This window comes from Somniosus microcephalus, chromosome 11 (assembly GCF_052327205.1).
Source record: "Somniosus microcephalus isolate GS21.2 chromosome 11, FLI_Smic_1.0, whole genome shotgun sequence".
In the NCBI taxonomy this organism is placed as follows: Eukaryota; Metazoa; Chordata; class Chondrichthyes; order Squaliformes; family Somniosidae; genus Somniosus; species Somniosus microcephalus.
Genome location: NC_140997.1, coordinates 52,256,625 through 52,272,066, shown reverse-complemented (window position 1 = coordinate 52,272,066; position 15,442 = coordinate 52,256,625). Strand labels below are relative to the sequence as shown.

The following is a 15,442-nucleotide window of genomic DNA, read 5'->3' as shown; positions in this document are numbered from 1 at the left end:
ACCACAACCATCTTCCTTTGTGCTAGGTATGATTCTAGTCAGTGGAGAGTTTTCCCTGATTCCCATTAACTTCAATTTTACTAGAACTCCTTGATGCCACACTCAAGTCAAATGCTGCCTTGATGTCAAGGGCAGTCACTCTCACCTCATCTCACCTCTGGAATTCAGCTCTTTTGTCCATGTTTGGACCAAGGCTGTAATGAGGTCTGGAGCAGAGTGGTCCTGGTGGAACCCAAACTGATCTCAGACCAGTGGCATTGTATAACCACAACATAAGCATTTCCTGGTTTTTAAGAGACAGTAGAGTTACTGATAATTTTACTTTGGATTCCCCTTTTTACTTTGGAACTGTTGCAATATGTAGGATGGTGGCTGCAAGATTGAAAAACAGAAAAGTTTTGGATTCTGCTATAGCTCAAAAATCTCCCAGCATCTGTCATTGCCCAAGGCCAAAATTTTTGACTTATCTCTGTGTTAATTTTTTTAATCATCCTGCGTTTTTGGACAATTGGATCCAGATACTGTCCATACTTATTTTTTGAGCCCCACGTGCCTGAACATTTTTACGTGAGATGGTTGAACACTAAGTCCAGCACCAACCACAGATCAAAATTATACAAGTATATTCTACTTTCCTGGAGGCATAACTTTTATACTTTGTACAAGAGGAGGATGTATGACACCCATGAAGCAGGAAATACTATGGCTAACTCCATCAACAGTCAGTTAGAGCAGCACTGGCGAAACACCCAACTGCAGATCATCTGCACAACCCAGTATACAAGGGAGCAACTAACAGGAATCTAAATAAAGAGGACAAAATCAAAGTCGCATCACTAAACCAAGGTCTTTCATAAAAAAAAACTTATGCCATGGTTATACTGTTCCATTGGTCTAATCATAAACTTAGTATAATTGTAGACCATAATCTGCAGCCAACAAGATCCATCTTACATTGCCAGCTATGAATCAGACTCTCACTGTTGGAATGCTTTGCACCTGTGCCTACCAAACAGTTATTTTTTAATATTTTGAGCAGATGGGCCAATGAGCAATGCTACAAGAAATCTCCTTGTAGTAATATTAATGCCAGTATAAATATGCCAGCATTTTCTCAGTGGAATTAAGGACCTTGAGCAGATTTAAATCTTTGGGATATACCATATGTTCTAAATCAATTTTTTGTTCTCTAATCCATCATGCATACAAGCTATAACATTCATTATTATTACCACAGTATTGAACTACTGTACATTTCTTACTCCAGTTCATAAACAGAATCCTGGAACACATTACTATGTAAGTTGATGACACTACACATCAATGCTTTTGAATCAAGGTCAGAAATTCACAGCAACCCTAAACTACTAAAATGTTAAGCAGGATTCCAAACTTCAAACCCAAGAGAATCTGTAGGTCCATGATTATCGTACTGGTCTTTGCAAAGTGTAAATGTAAGCAATACAAGTCGTAGGATTAGTTTATGGAGACTTGTGCACGTGGTAAAACCTGTTGAAACTTGATGCTCAAGTGTCCAACCCTTATTCCTCATGGACCGTGTACATGCGTTCCACGGGGCCCGGGAGCCACACAAAGTTTAAATGAATTATCCGAATAATTCTCTCAAGTTGCTGATACCAACAGATCTTGCTGTTCTGATTAGGATCTATGCACCAATGAGACAATAGCTAAAAATAGCTCTTTCTAAACCTCTGCAGCCCACAAAGTTCAAACAAGGCAAACCAGCAAGTAAGAAATATAAGCCCAAGTAGACTCGCGTTGCCTGGGCTTCGAGGCCTGCTGGTTGGACACTCCTGACTTATAGCATACAGCCAGAGAAAACAGGAACAACAAATGGACTCATAAGATTTGGTTACTTTACACTTGTATCCAAACTGCCAGCATTTGACCTGTTTTATGGGCAATATCCATGTGTCCGTGCTTGCAGATGAAAATCAGTGCCATTCTTGTTTATTGCAAAGTCTTAAAATGTATAAAATAAAAGATCTTTAAAAAAAAAAAATCCTCCTGGAAAAGAAATCTTGTGCTTTCAACATTTGTAAACCCCTTCAAACTTTAATGTACTTGTTTTTCCCCATCCATATAAAGGAATATTGGCTATACCTTGGAAGGGAGGATTCCGAAGGGCCGCTCCCTCTGCGACACCCTGGTCCACTCCTCTATCACCCCCAACACCCCTTCCCCCGGCACCCTCTTGTGCAAGAGATGCAATACATGCCCTTTTACCTCCTCCCTTCCCACTGTCCAGGGCCCCAAACACTCCTTCCAGGTGAAGCAGCGATTGTACTTGTACTTCTTGCAATTTAGTATACATACTGCATTCACTGCTCACGATACCACACAATGGAAACTATAAATATATATATCCTGTGTGAATTTTAATCCTGCCCCAATGTAGAGTGGCCGTCCTAAATTTTTAACATGTTCTCTAAGCCAAAAACTGTTGGTCTTTTAGTCTGGACCCACTGTCCAGGGCCCAAAACACTCCTTCCAGGTGAAACAGCGATTTACTTGTACTTCTTGCAATTTAGTATACATACTGTATTCACTGCTCACGATGTGGACTCCTCTACATTGGGGAGACCAAACGCAGATTGGGTGACCGCTTTGCAAACACCTCCGTTCAGTCCATAAGGGTGACCCCGAGCTTCCAGCCGCCTGTCACTTTAATTCTCTGCTCCATTCCCACTCAGACCTCTCCGTCCTCGGCCTTGTACACTGTTCCAGTGAAGCTCAACGTAAGCTCGAGGAACAGCACCTCATCTTTCGATTAGGCACTTTACAGCCTTCTGGATTCAACATCGAGTTTAACAATTTCAGACCATAACCTCTGCCCCTATCTTTTTTTTCTCACAAGGCAGCTGTCGATCATTCTGCCAGTGCCATTTACACTTCATCTAGTCATCTTTTGTTTAACTTGTTGCATTACCATCTCCTTTTGCCTTGCACCATCATCCCTTTTGTCTCTTAATCGCTCCTGCCTTCCATCCTATCACAGACCGTCCCTTTTGTTCTTTCCTCCCGTACCCCCCACTTTCCCTGCCCCTACACTTGCTTAAAAACCTGTTCCATCTCCAGCTTTTCCCAGTTCTGACGAAGGGTCATCGACCTGAAACGTTAACCGAGTTTCTCTCTCCACAGATGCTGCCTGACCTGCTGGGTATTTCCAGCATTTTCTGTTTTTATTTCAGATTTCCAGCATCTGCAGTATTTTGCTATTGTATAACTGAATCTCTTCGTTGTCTGCCTTAGTTGAATACGGTTGCCCCGCCACGCTCCACCCCCCCTTAATACTTCATTGTTCAAATCTTAGAGGCCTGTTTGCAGTGCTATCCACACTGCCTGTTCCAATAGAGTCAGAAATGCTTCAGTCCAAGTGAAAATAAAATTTGCCACACAACACAGGCAGACATTACTAAAGGTCTGGAATGTCAGAATGTCTGTGGTGACTGCTACATATATTGCAGGCTGAATCATAAGTCTGGACACAAATATTCTGTGAATGGGCCCTTCTCCACTGAAGTGCTATCAGTTCTAATTTCAAGTTCACACTGCGAAAGAAATCTAATTTTGTACCTGGCTTTTCCTTCTTTTGTGAAGTCCACCATAGCTTTAATTTCAGGACTAATTAAAATAAAACTGCCAAGCTCCAAGAACTCATTTGGGAAACCCATCATTTGACATGGTAAAGAAAGATCTTGCATTTATATAGCGCCTTTCACAATCTCAGGACGTCCCAAAGCCCTTTCCAACCAATGAAGTACTTTTGAAGTGCAGCCACTGTTGTAATGTAGGAAACACAGCAGCTCGATTTGTGCACCAGATAATTTTTTAGGTGTTGGTGGAGGGATAAATGTTGGCCAGGACACCAGGTGACCTTCCTTATCTTCTTCAAAATAGTGCTACGGGATCTTTTACATCCACCTGAGAAGTTTAACGTCTCATCCAAAGACGGCATCTACAACAGTGAAGCAATTTCACAGTACTGCACTGAAGTGCCAACCTACATTATGCATTCAAGTCTCTGGAGTGGGACTTGAATTGATAACCTTCTGACTCAGAGGCGAGAGTGCTACCACTGAGGCAAGGTACAATTGGTTTCAGCATTCCTGGATTAGGGAAGGAAAAATCATTTACCATGATCAACATGCAACAACCCCTTCTGGAAGTATGCCCATGTAGACTTCAGTTGAGGACATGATTAACTTAATTGTGTGGCTTTGATGCCAAACATGGTAATAGGGAATAGGACTAGAAAAGGCCATTGCAGTTCATCTAGCTGTTCCAAAGTTCAAAAAATACCATTCTACCCTACCATACTTCCTTTGCCAAAAGTATCCAGCTTCTCTTGAAGTTTCTGATGCTATCCACATCCACTATGTCTTTGCGCATTCAGTTCCACACATTCACCAGCACTTTCTTAACTGGAGTTCCTTGTCCCTGGGAACAGATTGTGATTATGCTAATTATTTTATTAGGGTTCAATTTCTTTGTATCCGTTTGAATCTTGATAAATTCTCCTCTTCCTCTTCCCATACCCCTCTCCCAACTTCCCCGTATTTTCTCCAGTCTCCTCTCCCTCCCCTCCCCCCACTTCCACATCATTTTTTTTCCAGTGTAAACATTTCCAGCTTCCTTAGTAGTTCAAGTAGCTTATCCTCCCATCATTTTAGCTGCACCCCTCTAAGTTCTTCATAGCCAGTTGTCTCATGCAGTATGGTGACTACAATTGTCTACAGGTAAGCCAAATCAGTGCTTCATATAAGCTCATCATTACTTGCTGGAACTTATGTTTTATCCCTTTGGCTACACACCCTAAGCTTTTGTTTGCCTTTTTTATAGCCTTCTCAAAGTGGCACATTTGATGGCTTCAATAAGCTATCCATCAATACTCTAGTCTATTATCATTCATTTTACATTCCCAGTACTTAATTACAACAGTGACTACACTTCAAAAGTACTTCACTGGCTTTAACCCGCTTTGTGACGTCATGAGGTCGTGAAAGGCACTATATAAATGCAAGTCTTTCTTTAATTCCCTTTCTAAGGTTCATCACCTTGCATCTGCCTACGTGAAACAATTTGCCCACATTAAATGGCATTTGCTATGTCAGCCCAATGCCCCTATCTCTCCAGATTGCTCGCTGTATTTAATCCACTTGCACCCAATTTTGCATCAGCAAAGTTCTTTCTGCCATCACTTTCAAATCACTTATGTACAAAGTAAACAATAATGGCCCTGAAGCAACCTGCTAATCATCACCTTTCATTTTAATACAGTTCCATGTACAATTACACTTTGCTCCTCTGATTGACCCGATTGCTGATCCACTGAGGAAGCTTTCCCCCATTCGGTGCCAACTAATATTATGAACCAATCTCCTGTGCAGCACTCATAGATCAAGTAGCCCACTGACAGTCACTGGTTGGGCTCGTGCATGAAGATTGGACATTTGTGTAAGGTAGTGGAGAGCCGCTAGCACGTATGGAGCCATGAATCAGAATGTATTACCACCTTCAGAAGAGGAGACGCAAAGGAAGAAAACACGAATACGGGTGAAAATAATTATCTGTAGGAAAGAAGGAAATCAAATAACTGTCAAAAATTGATTTCTTAGTGCCCCAATTACACCCATATACTTTTCCATGTTTTCAAAAAACAACCGCTGAAGCAGCTTAGTTATATTTGGAAGTTGGACCTGCTTTAAAAATTCTTTATTTCAGTGTCTGAAAAATTATTTTAAAAGCCCTTCCTACTTTTAAGTAAGACTGAGCTGCTTCATCAGTTGGTCTTTGAAAGCAACAAGTGTATTGATGCAATGAGAACTAAAAGTCATTTTGTGACAGTTCTTTAATGGAGAATGACTCAAGATGTTGCAAAATCTGGCCCAGGGAAAATAAAGATTAGTCGTTATATAAATAAAGTTTAGTGGAAATTGCATTCCATTTTTGGTCGGCCTACTTAATAAATAAACTTATCAAATTAAGGTATTGCAAGAAAACTTCTGAACTAGTCTTATTTTAATAACCAAATGTCTAGGACTCTGAATAAAAAGCTGATGCCATTTTTTGCAGAATAAATTTAGAATTGGGTGCAAACCACAGGCTAGACAAGTAAAGAAAGAAATACTCACAAAATCATTCCAACCCAAAAAAAAATAAACTAGAAAAATGAATTTATGAAATTTGCCAAGCAAAAAGCAGTTATAATGTTTATATAAGAAAGTGAAAAAACAAAACAGACATTACTTGGCCAAGCAGCACAGCTTGCTTTGAACAACATGCACACGTTAAAACACCAGCATAATGAACAGAAAATGCTGGAAACACTCAGCAGGTCAGGCAACAGCTGTGGAAGGAGAAACTGAGTTGAAGTTTAGGTTGATGACCAAATATCAGAACTGGAAGATGTTATGAGATGAACAGCTTTTAAGCAAGCGCAGAGCCAGTGAAAAGGGGGTAGGGAAAGAACAAAAGTCTGTGATAGTATGGAGGGCAGGAGTGATTAAATGACAAAAGGAATGATGGTGATCACAAAATGATGGGTCCAGAGGAGGTGTAAATGATTACAGCAGAACAGCAGGAGGAGGGAAGCATGGAAAATCTGGCTTAAAATGGCAGGGCTCCCAGGAGTGTGGCAGAAGAAAGGAGAGACCCCAGTGCAAACCACCCCGCTGGACCTGTACAGATTTGTAGCACCCACATTACTTTGCTTTGGTTTTAGTGTTTAATTCACTACCATCTCTCTTACAGGAATGTCTGACATTGAAGAAGCTCTGCTCGTCTCTCAGATGGGATTTTCATTTCTCTTATCATGTTCACCTTCATTGCTCATCATCATCATCATCATGTGTGCCATTTAATCGCTGAAACAGCTCACCACCCCCTCCACTAGCTTAACTCTCAATTTGCATCTACACCATTCTTTGCCTCACTCCCTCCTTAATACTCAGCAATAGGCAAGGTAACTTCTGTGGGTATCAGACACTCAAGTCTCTGGGGAGAGAGGGGTGGTGGTGGGGGGAATGAGATAGAGAAAGAAAGAAAGGGGAGAAAGAAAGAAAGAAAGGGGAGAAAGAAAGAAAGGGGAGAAAGAAAGGGGAGAAAGAAAGAAAGGGGAGAAAGAAACAAAGAAACAAGAGTGAAAAGGAAAATAAAAAGACAAGAGGGGGACACAGAAAAAAATTACGAGATTGAGAGAGCAAGAGAGTCTTGTCCCCAACCAACCAATAATTACGAAGAACTACAAAACAAACATGTTTCTACTTAGAAAGGGAATCTTGCCTAAGGGTAAGGGCATGGTACAATGACTTTCTTCACACTGTTAAATAGCTATGGAAGCCGCAGACTCTGCCAAGATTTCCTTGAGGTTTTCTTCACATAACACCAATCACATGACTTTTATTGGCAATTTTCCCTTCCCACCTCTGGTTTAAGAAAATATCCTGCACATTACACTTGCCACAGTTTTGAGTGTGCATAAAATTTTCTTCTTCATTATTGTCTTTCACGCTCTTCCAACACAAGCACTACAGATGAAGGAGCCTGCTGTCCAAATGCCATTTTCTTCCATAACGAAAGAAAATAATTTGGTGTATTTTTAGTACATAAAAGTGGTCTTTGAAGACAATATTGTTCATCAGAAGTATCAGAATCACACCAACAGATTTTCATTCTCCTTTAAACTATTATTTGCTCAGTCAATATTTCAAACTTCCACACTTGCTGCAAAATTGCACTAGAATCGTCAAGTGCCAGATTTTAAAATTAAGCACCTCTAGAAAAATATTGAAAAAAAAGAGTACTTTCTCCCCCTTATACAGCAGGGAGATTTTGACTTTTCCATATTTTCAGTTTACCCGATTAAGAACATGATTCTTTTGAGGCACGCTTCAGGGTTACATCACATTAACTCCAGCCTCCAAATACATAAAAATTCCACAGAATTACATCATGCGATTTACCATCTCCAGCCTTACCTTATAGAAACGCCGCAATAAGTGGACACTTTCTTCTCTTGCACCCTGTAGAACAGAGAAAAATATAGAGCAACAGAGATACTAAAACAATGAATGCAGCTGTAACCTAATCAATGGATACAGAGAACATCAAGTCAAATTGGGTTACAACCAACTCCTACATATAGAATAAAATTAGGTAAATATTAAAATCAAAAGGAAAAAAAATCTGACTTTACAATGTTTTGCTGTTGTTGGTAGCAGCTTACTCCAATGTAACAGCAACAGCACAACCAAGATAGGCGGTTTTCAGGCACTGTCTCAGCCTCCAATTTAAGTGTCAGAGGTGGTCAAAATAGATAGCTATTTATGGGCTGAGGAACTGTAGCACCTATACCTTTCTCCATCCAGACAGTCAAGTGCATTTATTACTGCTTATTGATTTATTGATGATTCAGCTACAAGAAGTGATGCTCCAAAACAAAATGAAGCATTCGACTCATCCCGAGATGTGAAAACTGTTCATGTAATTCTCCCTCCATCTCCATAAGGAAAACATTTGGTCTCCATTTGGCACAGCCTCAATGGAATTAGTGAGATTTTTAAACCATCCTGAGAATCCAGAACCTAGTACTTCATAACGCAGAGCGTTGGAGTATGTTATTGCATCATGCCACCCTTGTGTTTCTAATTAGATGCACTTCTCTGCACTAAAGTCCAGTATCAGGAAACAAGCAAATTGCAAGGTGCTGAAACAGGCTAATTTTCCCAAGTTGTATAAACCACTTGTAATTTATGTCGTCATCTGAACTTAAACTCTTTAAACAAAGATTACAGCATTAAAAACAATGGTAACACTGAAGAGAGGCTCCAGTAAACCACCCCTTCCCAAACCATTAAACGAAAAATGCCAATCCAACCCTGCACTGTCGTCCCAGTCAGCATGAATCATGATCTTGCTGGAACCCACAACACAGTTGAAGCCAAAATATGGCAAGCAGCAGTGAGCAAAGCTACCAGTCACTGGTGAGCTGGAACCTACTCAGCCACCATGACTTTCTGTTCACCCTCTGCCCGAGTACGTATTGCTTCCAACACCAATCCCTCCCAAGCAGATATTCATTACAGCCCAAAGCAGCTCCCCTTACACAAGAGGTATCTCGTGGCCTATCCGTCTTACGATTCCCCCACACCCTGCCCCATGAGAAGAAAAATGCTCTTCCCGTCAACCTGGTCTTGACTTCTAAATATGCATTAAAACAAAAATGGCACATGCCACAGAAGATTGGCTATATGCATATATATCTTGGCTTCTAATAATAAGAGGCAGACTTAACTATTAGAAAGCATAGCTCTATATAGGCGGTCACTCAAATGTGGATTGCATAACCTGAGCAACTGACAACCCAATCTACTCAGGTTACCCAATGTTATCACTGAGACAATAAATAGCGGCGGTGAAACATGACAGGGCTGGCTGCCTTTTTCATATCTGCCCCTTCCTAAGATTTTCCTTGCCATGCCAAGCTCTCTACTGCTGGTACATATCATTTCAGGCTGCCCTCTGGGTAGAGACACATTCACGTATTGGCTACTGCTCTGAACTTGCCAACTGCCCACTTTTCATTTTCAGCCAGTCCCAGGACATACTCTGCTCTTTCCTCATCTTCAGGTCATCTATCCATGCCCCTTTCATGCGCCCCACCCTCAACATCAGACCCTCCTTAATTTTTCCTTTCAATCAAAACTACTCCTCGGCCTAATTTCTCATCTGCTACCATCCCAGGTTCAAATCCCTCTTCAATAAGCCCACGGCCTCCCTTAGTATTCTCCACCATGTCAATCATGGCGCCAGTCATTGATTCTCCCAGAGGAGCAATCTCAAACGGTCTCACCCTCTGCTCCCAGTGATCATCCCACCCAGCCCATTCCTCAGGGGCTAACTTCTCTAAACTTGCCCCCAATCCTGCTTCCCTCTTCCACTGTTTCCCCAACCTCACCAGTGGACCAGCAATTTCATCCTCTAGAACATTCGATCCCTCACAAACAAGGTCCTCGCTATCCATGACTTCAACATAGATGCAGTTACCAAGACCCTGGAACTGAAAGAAACCTGGCTTACGGGCAGCGACTCTCTTCACCCTCACCGAAGCCGCCCCACCTGCACTTAATTTAATTACCTGCCATGCCCAATTGCTGCAACAGTAACATAGTTCTTAGTGAAGCTCTATCTTGGCCTATCCCCCTGCTCAACCCAGATTCAATCTTCAAATCCATTACCAAGACCACTTACTTACACTTACACAATATTACCCACCTCCACTGAACTCCTTACCCACACTTTTGATCACTGTCACCTCGAGGCTCTATTTCGCCAACGATCTCCTTGCTGTCGTTCCCTCCTTCACCCTCCATAAACTCCAATTTGTCCAAAACTCAGTCTCCCATGTCCTCTCCCGCATTAAGTCCTCACCCATCACTCCCATCTTCATTGGCCTACATTGGCTTCCTGTCCCCCCGAACGCACTGAATTTTAAATCCTTGCCTTCAAATCCCACCATAGCCTCAGCTCACCTTATCTCTGTACCGTACTCTAGTTTTCTATCCTCTCTTGCAACCTATGGTCCTGTGACTCTGGCTTTCTGTCCATTCCATCCTCCCAGAGGTGCAGAGCCTCCAGTAGCCTCAGCCCTACTCCCTGGAATTCCTTCTTTAAACCCCTTCCCTTCTCCCCTTTTCTATCAACCTTTAGCAACCTTCTCAAAACCCATATTTTTGATCACCTTTCTTAATTCTCCCTACATGGTTTAGTCTCTGTTCCTCCACATTGTAAAGTTCCATGGGACAGTTTCTATGCTAAAAGTGCGAGATAAATGCAAGTTATTATTGTTGAAGAATTTTTTTTTGAATGGATGAACTAAGAGCCAAATGGCCTTTTTCCAACTGTGCTTATCTTCTGATCATTCAATCAATTTTACTGAACAATGTTGGAAATAAGTGTTGAATCTCCAAGGTAACATACTGAAGATGACGCATTCAGATCCAGGATGTGTTGTTCAATCAATGCAAAAAAAAAACATTAAGTGATGTCACCTAAATATAATAAATCCACATTTATACAATTCTGCACAGCAAAATCTTTACTAACTGCAGTTTTGCTCCTTCCATATCCAGTTCTGGTGGGGGGACTTTCTGGTTATAATGTTTTTCCTCTCTCTCTCCAACCTATTACAACATCCATCATCATCAGCTGTTCCATGGAATTGACCGGTATAAGTGAGGAGTGTTTAAAGTTTTTCTTTTAAAACTCATGAAATCAGAATTCTCAGAATTTGGAACAAATACATTCAGATTAACCTATTCATTTATAGAATTTCATCAATGCCTTCGTGATGGAACAGCTGTTCTGAGATTTGATTACAAAAGAAAAATACTGCGGATGCTGGCAATCCGAAACAAAAACAGAAAATGCTGGAAATACTCAGGTCAGGCAGCATCTGTAGAAAGAGAAACAGAGTTAACGTTTCTCTCTCTACAGATGCTGCCTGACCTGCTGAGCAGTCCAGCATTTTGTGTTTGTCTGAGATTTGATTAGATATACAGATGAAGGAGCACTGACCACTGCGGCCCTACAAATTTTTTAATAAAAGGCCATTGTTGAAACATCATCATTCGGCTGAGCTATCTTTAATGGTTTATAAACTTTGTGTTTTAATCGAATCAATGCAGCAAACCATTACTAGCACAGTCCTTTTGCTGGGTTTTTAATCAAAACAAGTTTTGTTGTTGTTTTGCTTAGCAATATTGGCTAAGGGCTAGAAGCAGCTCATTTGCTCGCTGTCTTAATCTGTTTTCATAAAATCCTAGAATGATACAGCACAGGAGGTGGTCATTTGGCTCGTCATGCCTGTGCTGGCTATTTGGTAGAGCTATCCAATCAATACCACTCCCCAGCTTTTTCCCCCATAGCCCTGTAATTCTTTCCTTTCAAGTGTTTATCCAATTTCATATTCTTATGTCCCCCAGGTACATACTATTCACTGTTAAAACATCAGGCAAATGTCCCTCTCCTGTGTCTGTACGAATGCTATTCTTCAGCCAATTGACAGAATGTGCACAAGAATTCCCAAGAGTTTCCTGCCCTCCAACTATTCCGCCTTCATTGCAGGTGAACATACAACCTATTGCTCAGTACTTCCCCTTAGCAGCACAGCTGAGATCAAGAACTTCCTGCGGCAGAAATATCAGGTGTAAACCCATCAAATGGAATCATCAGGTTCCCCAAGGAACTCCCATTTCAAAAACATTCAAATGTTCAAATTGTTTGTTGGTGAGTGGGAACAAAGGGGGAATACTTGCACATTTTACTCTTAAAGTGCTCAGATTGTGAAACAACTATCACTAGCATTGGGTAAACCGACTTTACAAAAATCACATTTTATCCATTACATTCAGGCTGAAATGCCATCAACATTGGGCCAGATCTTGCTGGAGTGGTGCATCTCGCAACATAAGCCGTTATAGTTGGACATTTTCCTGCACCCTTCAGCTTGAAAATGCTTTGCGCTGTAACTTGCTGGAAGTAGGAAATCATAACGATGGGGCAAGTGCAACAGGGCATCTGGGACCTCAGTGAATGGCAGGACCATCAGTGTATCTTCTTAACCAATGGGATTTAAGGATTGAGAATGAGAGAGAGGAACGACGGAGAAGGAGGGTGAATTTGAGTGGGTGAATTAGAGTCAAATCAGGTACAGACAGAGAAATAAAGAAAGGGAAAGAAAGATTGGATTAAGAGAGAGTGAACATAGAGACAGAAAGGAAAAGTTTTTTTTTTTTTTTTAATTGACATTTTTAAAATCTCCCTTACAACAATTTACTACATGCTGGAATGAGATTGAATAGCTTAAATTGTTCCCTTTGAGCCAGAGGTTGATTGGTATTTCATTTACAATCATCATGCAGTTGAAAAGGTTTTTACGTTGTTAAGGTCCAGCCCTAACTTTCTGCAACGAGTTTAATGGGTAATGAATGTGCAAATCCAGAAAGTTCTTAAAAATAACGGAGACACTAAAGGAGAGATGCCGTTTATGCAAAGCAAACGGTGAAGCGGCATAATTTGACCAGCAAGTTCTGGCGTATCTCTTAATCCCCTGAATTTGCTGGCCGATTTGCTCATTAATAACCGCGTGCGTAGTTAACACGCCATTATTTTTCCAGCAAGATTCGGCCCATTGTGTTGAGTCATCAAACAGCTACAAAAAATCCCAAGTATATTCATTCAGAATGTTGAATTCTAATTTCAATTGTTCTCTCCCCACAACTCTCATTGCGACCGATAATGTAGCTGTTTTCCCTAATAAACCTTTGTGGCAGCCCACAAAAATCAAAACCAAGTGAATCTTGCAGTCACATCCACCAAATCCATGAACTCTATTGTATCTGGATACTCACTTAGGTGGCGATAAGAACATTGGGGTGAGTTTCCACCATGTTGCACTGTTTTTTTTCCAGCACAATTTATCCAAAATCGTCCAAACCAGTGCAAAAGATCAAGGAATTTCAAGCGCAAGTTACATCCAGAGCAAATCGAGCTTCCGTGATCTTTTGCACTAGTTTAACAAACATCGCGCTGGAAGCTGGCCCCACTCACAAAGCTGACCACACCCATAAAACTGGCCACCGCCCCCCACCCCAAACGAATTAATCACCATGGCGAGTTTCTGCTAACTGTACCCATCTGCAACCCTTCGTGGAGACTCTTAAAATAAAGCTTTTTTTATGCACAAGGGTACTAATAGGCACCTTTTAAAAGCTTTTAAATATTAAAAAGCCATTTAATTTACTAAGAAATTGACTACTGTACATTAACAAAACTAGTAAATGGTTCTGCATAGTTTTTTGAAGTCATTTTCAGTTATTTAAAGTCAGGTTGCCCACAGGTGGCGGACTAGACACGAATTTAAAATTCTTATTTTTTGTGATAAATCCATTTTCAGCTGTATTAATGAAACTGCACCAGGTTACCACTCTTAAATACAGTGAAACCTGTATAAATGGACACTCCCAAAACACAGATGCCTGCAAAAAGCAGACACTTATTGAGAGAGACCCAAATAACTTACATGGTAAAATATACAAGAGGCACTATGAAACCACGGACACTCGCAAATTCCGAACTACGAACAGCCTTTAAAGCACCAAGTCATTTTCCAACATAAAACACAGAACGGATGGGTCAGCGCGAGGCGGCAGCGGATTTTGTGAAAGCAGCAGCTTTGGTGGAACGGGAGAGCTTTTGACCTCATATCCATTGCAGCAGAGAAAGTGTTCTATCTCTGGGACTGAATGCTTGCACGGCTCCATCCCAGGGAAAGAGCGGGATCTCTGCCGCTATGGATGTAGAGTAAAGAACTCCCCATTCTACTGAAAATATTTACAGTACATACAATGACCATTTTGAAAATAAGGCCACCTGCAAATAAAGGACAGCTGATGTCAGTCTCTAAGGTGTCTGGGAATTACAGGTTTCACTGCATGTCAAGGAATATTTTTCAATGCAAGGAAAAAAAAAATTCATTCATTCTAAAATGCTGCCCGACTGGGTTTTGGATTTTTCCTATACACTGATCTCAGTTGGGATGGAAGTAGAAAACTCCCAAGACGAGGGCCAACAGAGTCTTGTGCCCTTAGTGTAGGTAGAAGACAATGATCAGGTTCAAATGTTTGATCATTATACAGTGACACCTGCTGGGAAGTGCACTGTGCGACTATAATGCTCCACACAATCGAATATGAATGCCAATGCTCACCAGTTAGCCTCACACATTTGAGAAAATGGCCAGTTGGGCAAGCTACCAGATGGTGAATGTGCCCATGGAACAATACCCCAGCAGGAGTGACAGCATTCAAAGAGAGAGTGAGCATGAATGAGAGAGAAACAAAATTGTAGATTTTCAGATTTTCTTTTTCGTGCAATTTCTCTTCTTTTTCAGGGGTTCATTTCATTGAAGATTCCAAAAGCAAAAAAAGTTAGTAAATTAGAGAGATTTTTCAAAATGTATTTTCTTCCTCTTTTAGGTTAAACCTGCAGCATGCAGGCCGGCGAACAGATTGCTAACTAATTCCATAGTCAAATGGAGCTTTCAAATAACTAGCAGAAAGACAATTTTTGTAATGTTTGGTGCAAGACTTAAAATCCAATGTAGCCAGGGTCCCTTTAACGATCCCGGCTTGAAACACGACATGAATGGAGTCACCAGAGCCGCTCCATCTAATTGGGCCGGGTTGAGGAACCAACGAGGGAACAGGCTATTTTAGATCTAGTATTGTGCAATGAGAAAGGGTTAATTAATAACCTTGTAGTAAAGGGGCCTTTAGGGAAGAGTGACCATATATGATAGAATTTTATATCGAGTTTGAAAGTGATTTAGTTAAATCCAAAACTAGGGTCTTAAATCTAA

At 41.0% G+C, this 15,442-nt stretch overlaps 1 protein-coding gene across 3 annotated transcripts in view; it reads right to left on the bottom strand.

Annotated features, from left to right (window-relative positions):
* clec16a (C-type lectin domain containing 16A) overlaps nucleotides 1-15,442 on the bottom strand; it is a 316,644-nt gene that overhangs the window by 122,610 nt on the left and 178,592 nt on the right. For all 3 annotated transcript variants that reach the window (XM_086000646.1, XM_086000643.1, XM_086000644.1), the window contains one exon: nucleotides 8,001-8,045. In XM_086000646.1, coding sequence (XP_085856772.1) covers nucleotides 8,001-8,045 — 45 coding nt within the window. The remainder of the gene's footprint in view (nucleotides 1-8,000; nucleotides 8,046-15,442) is intronic.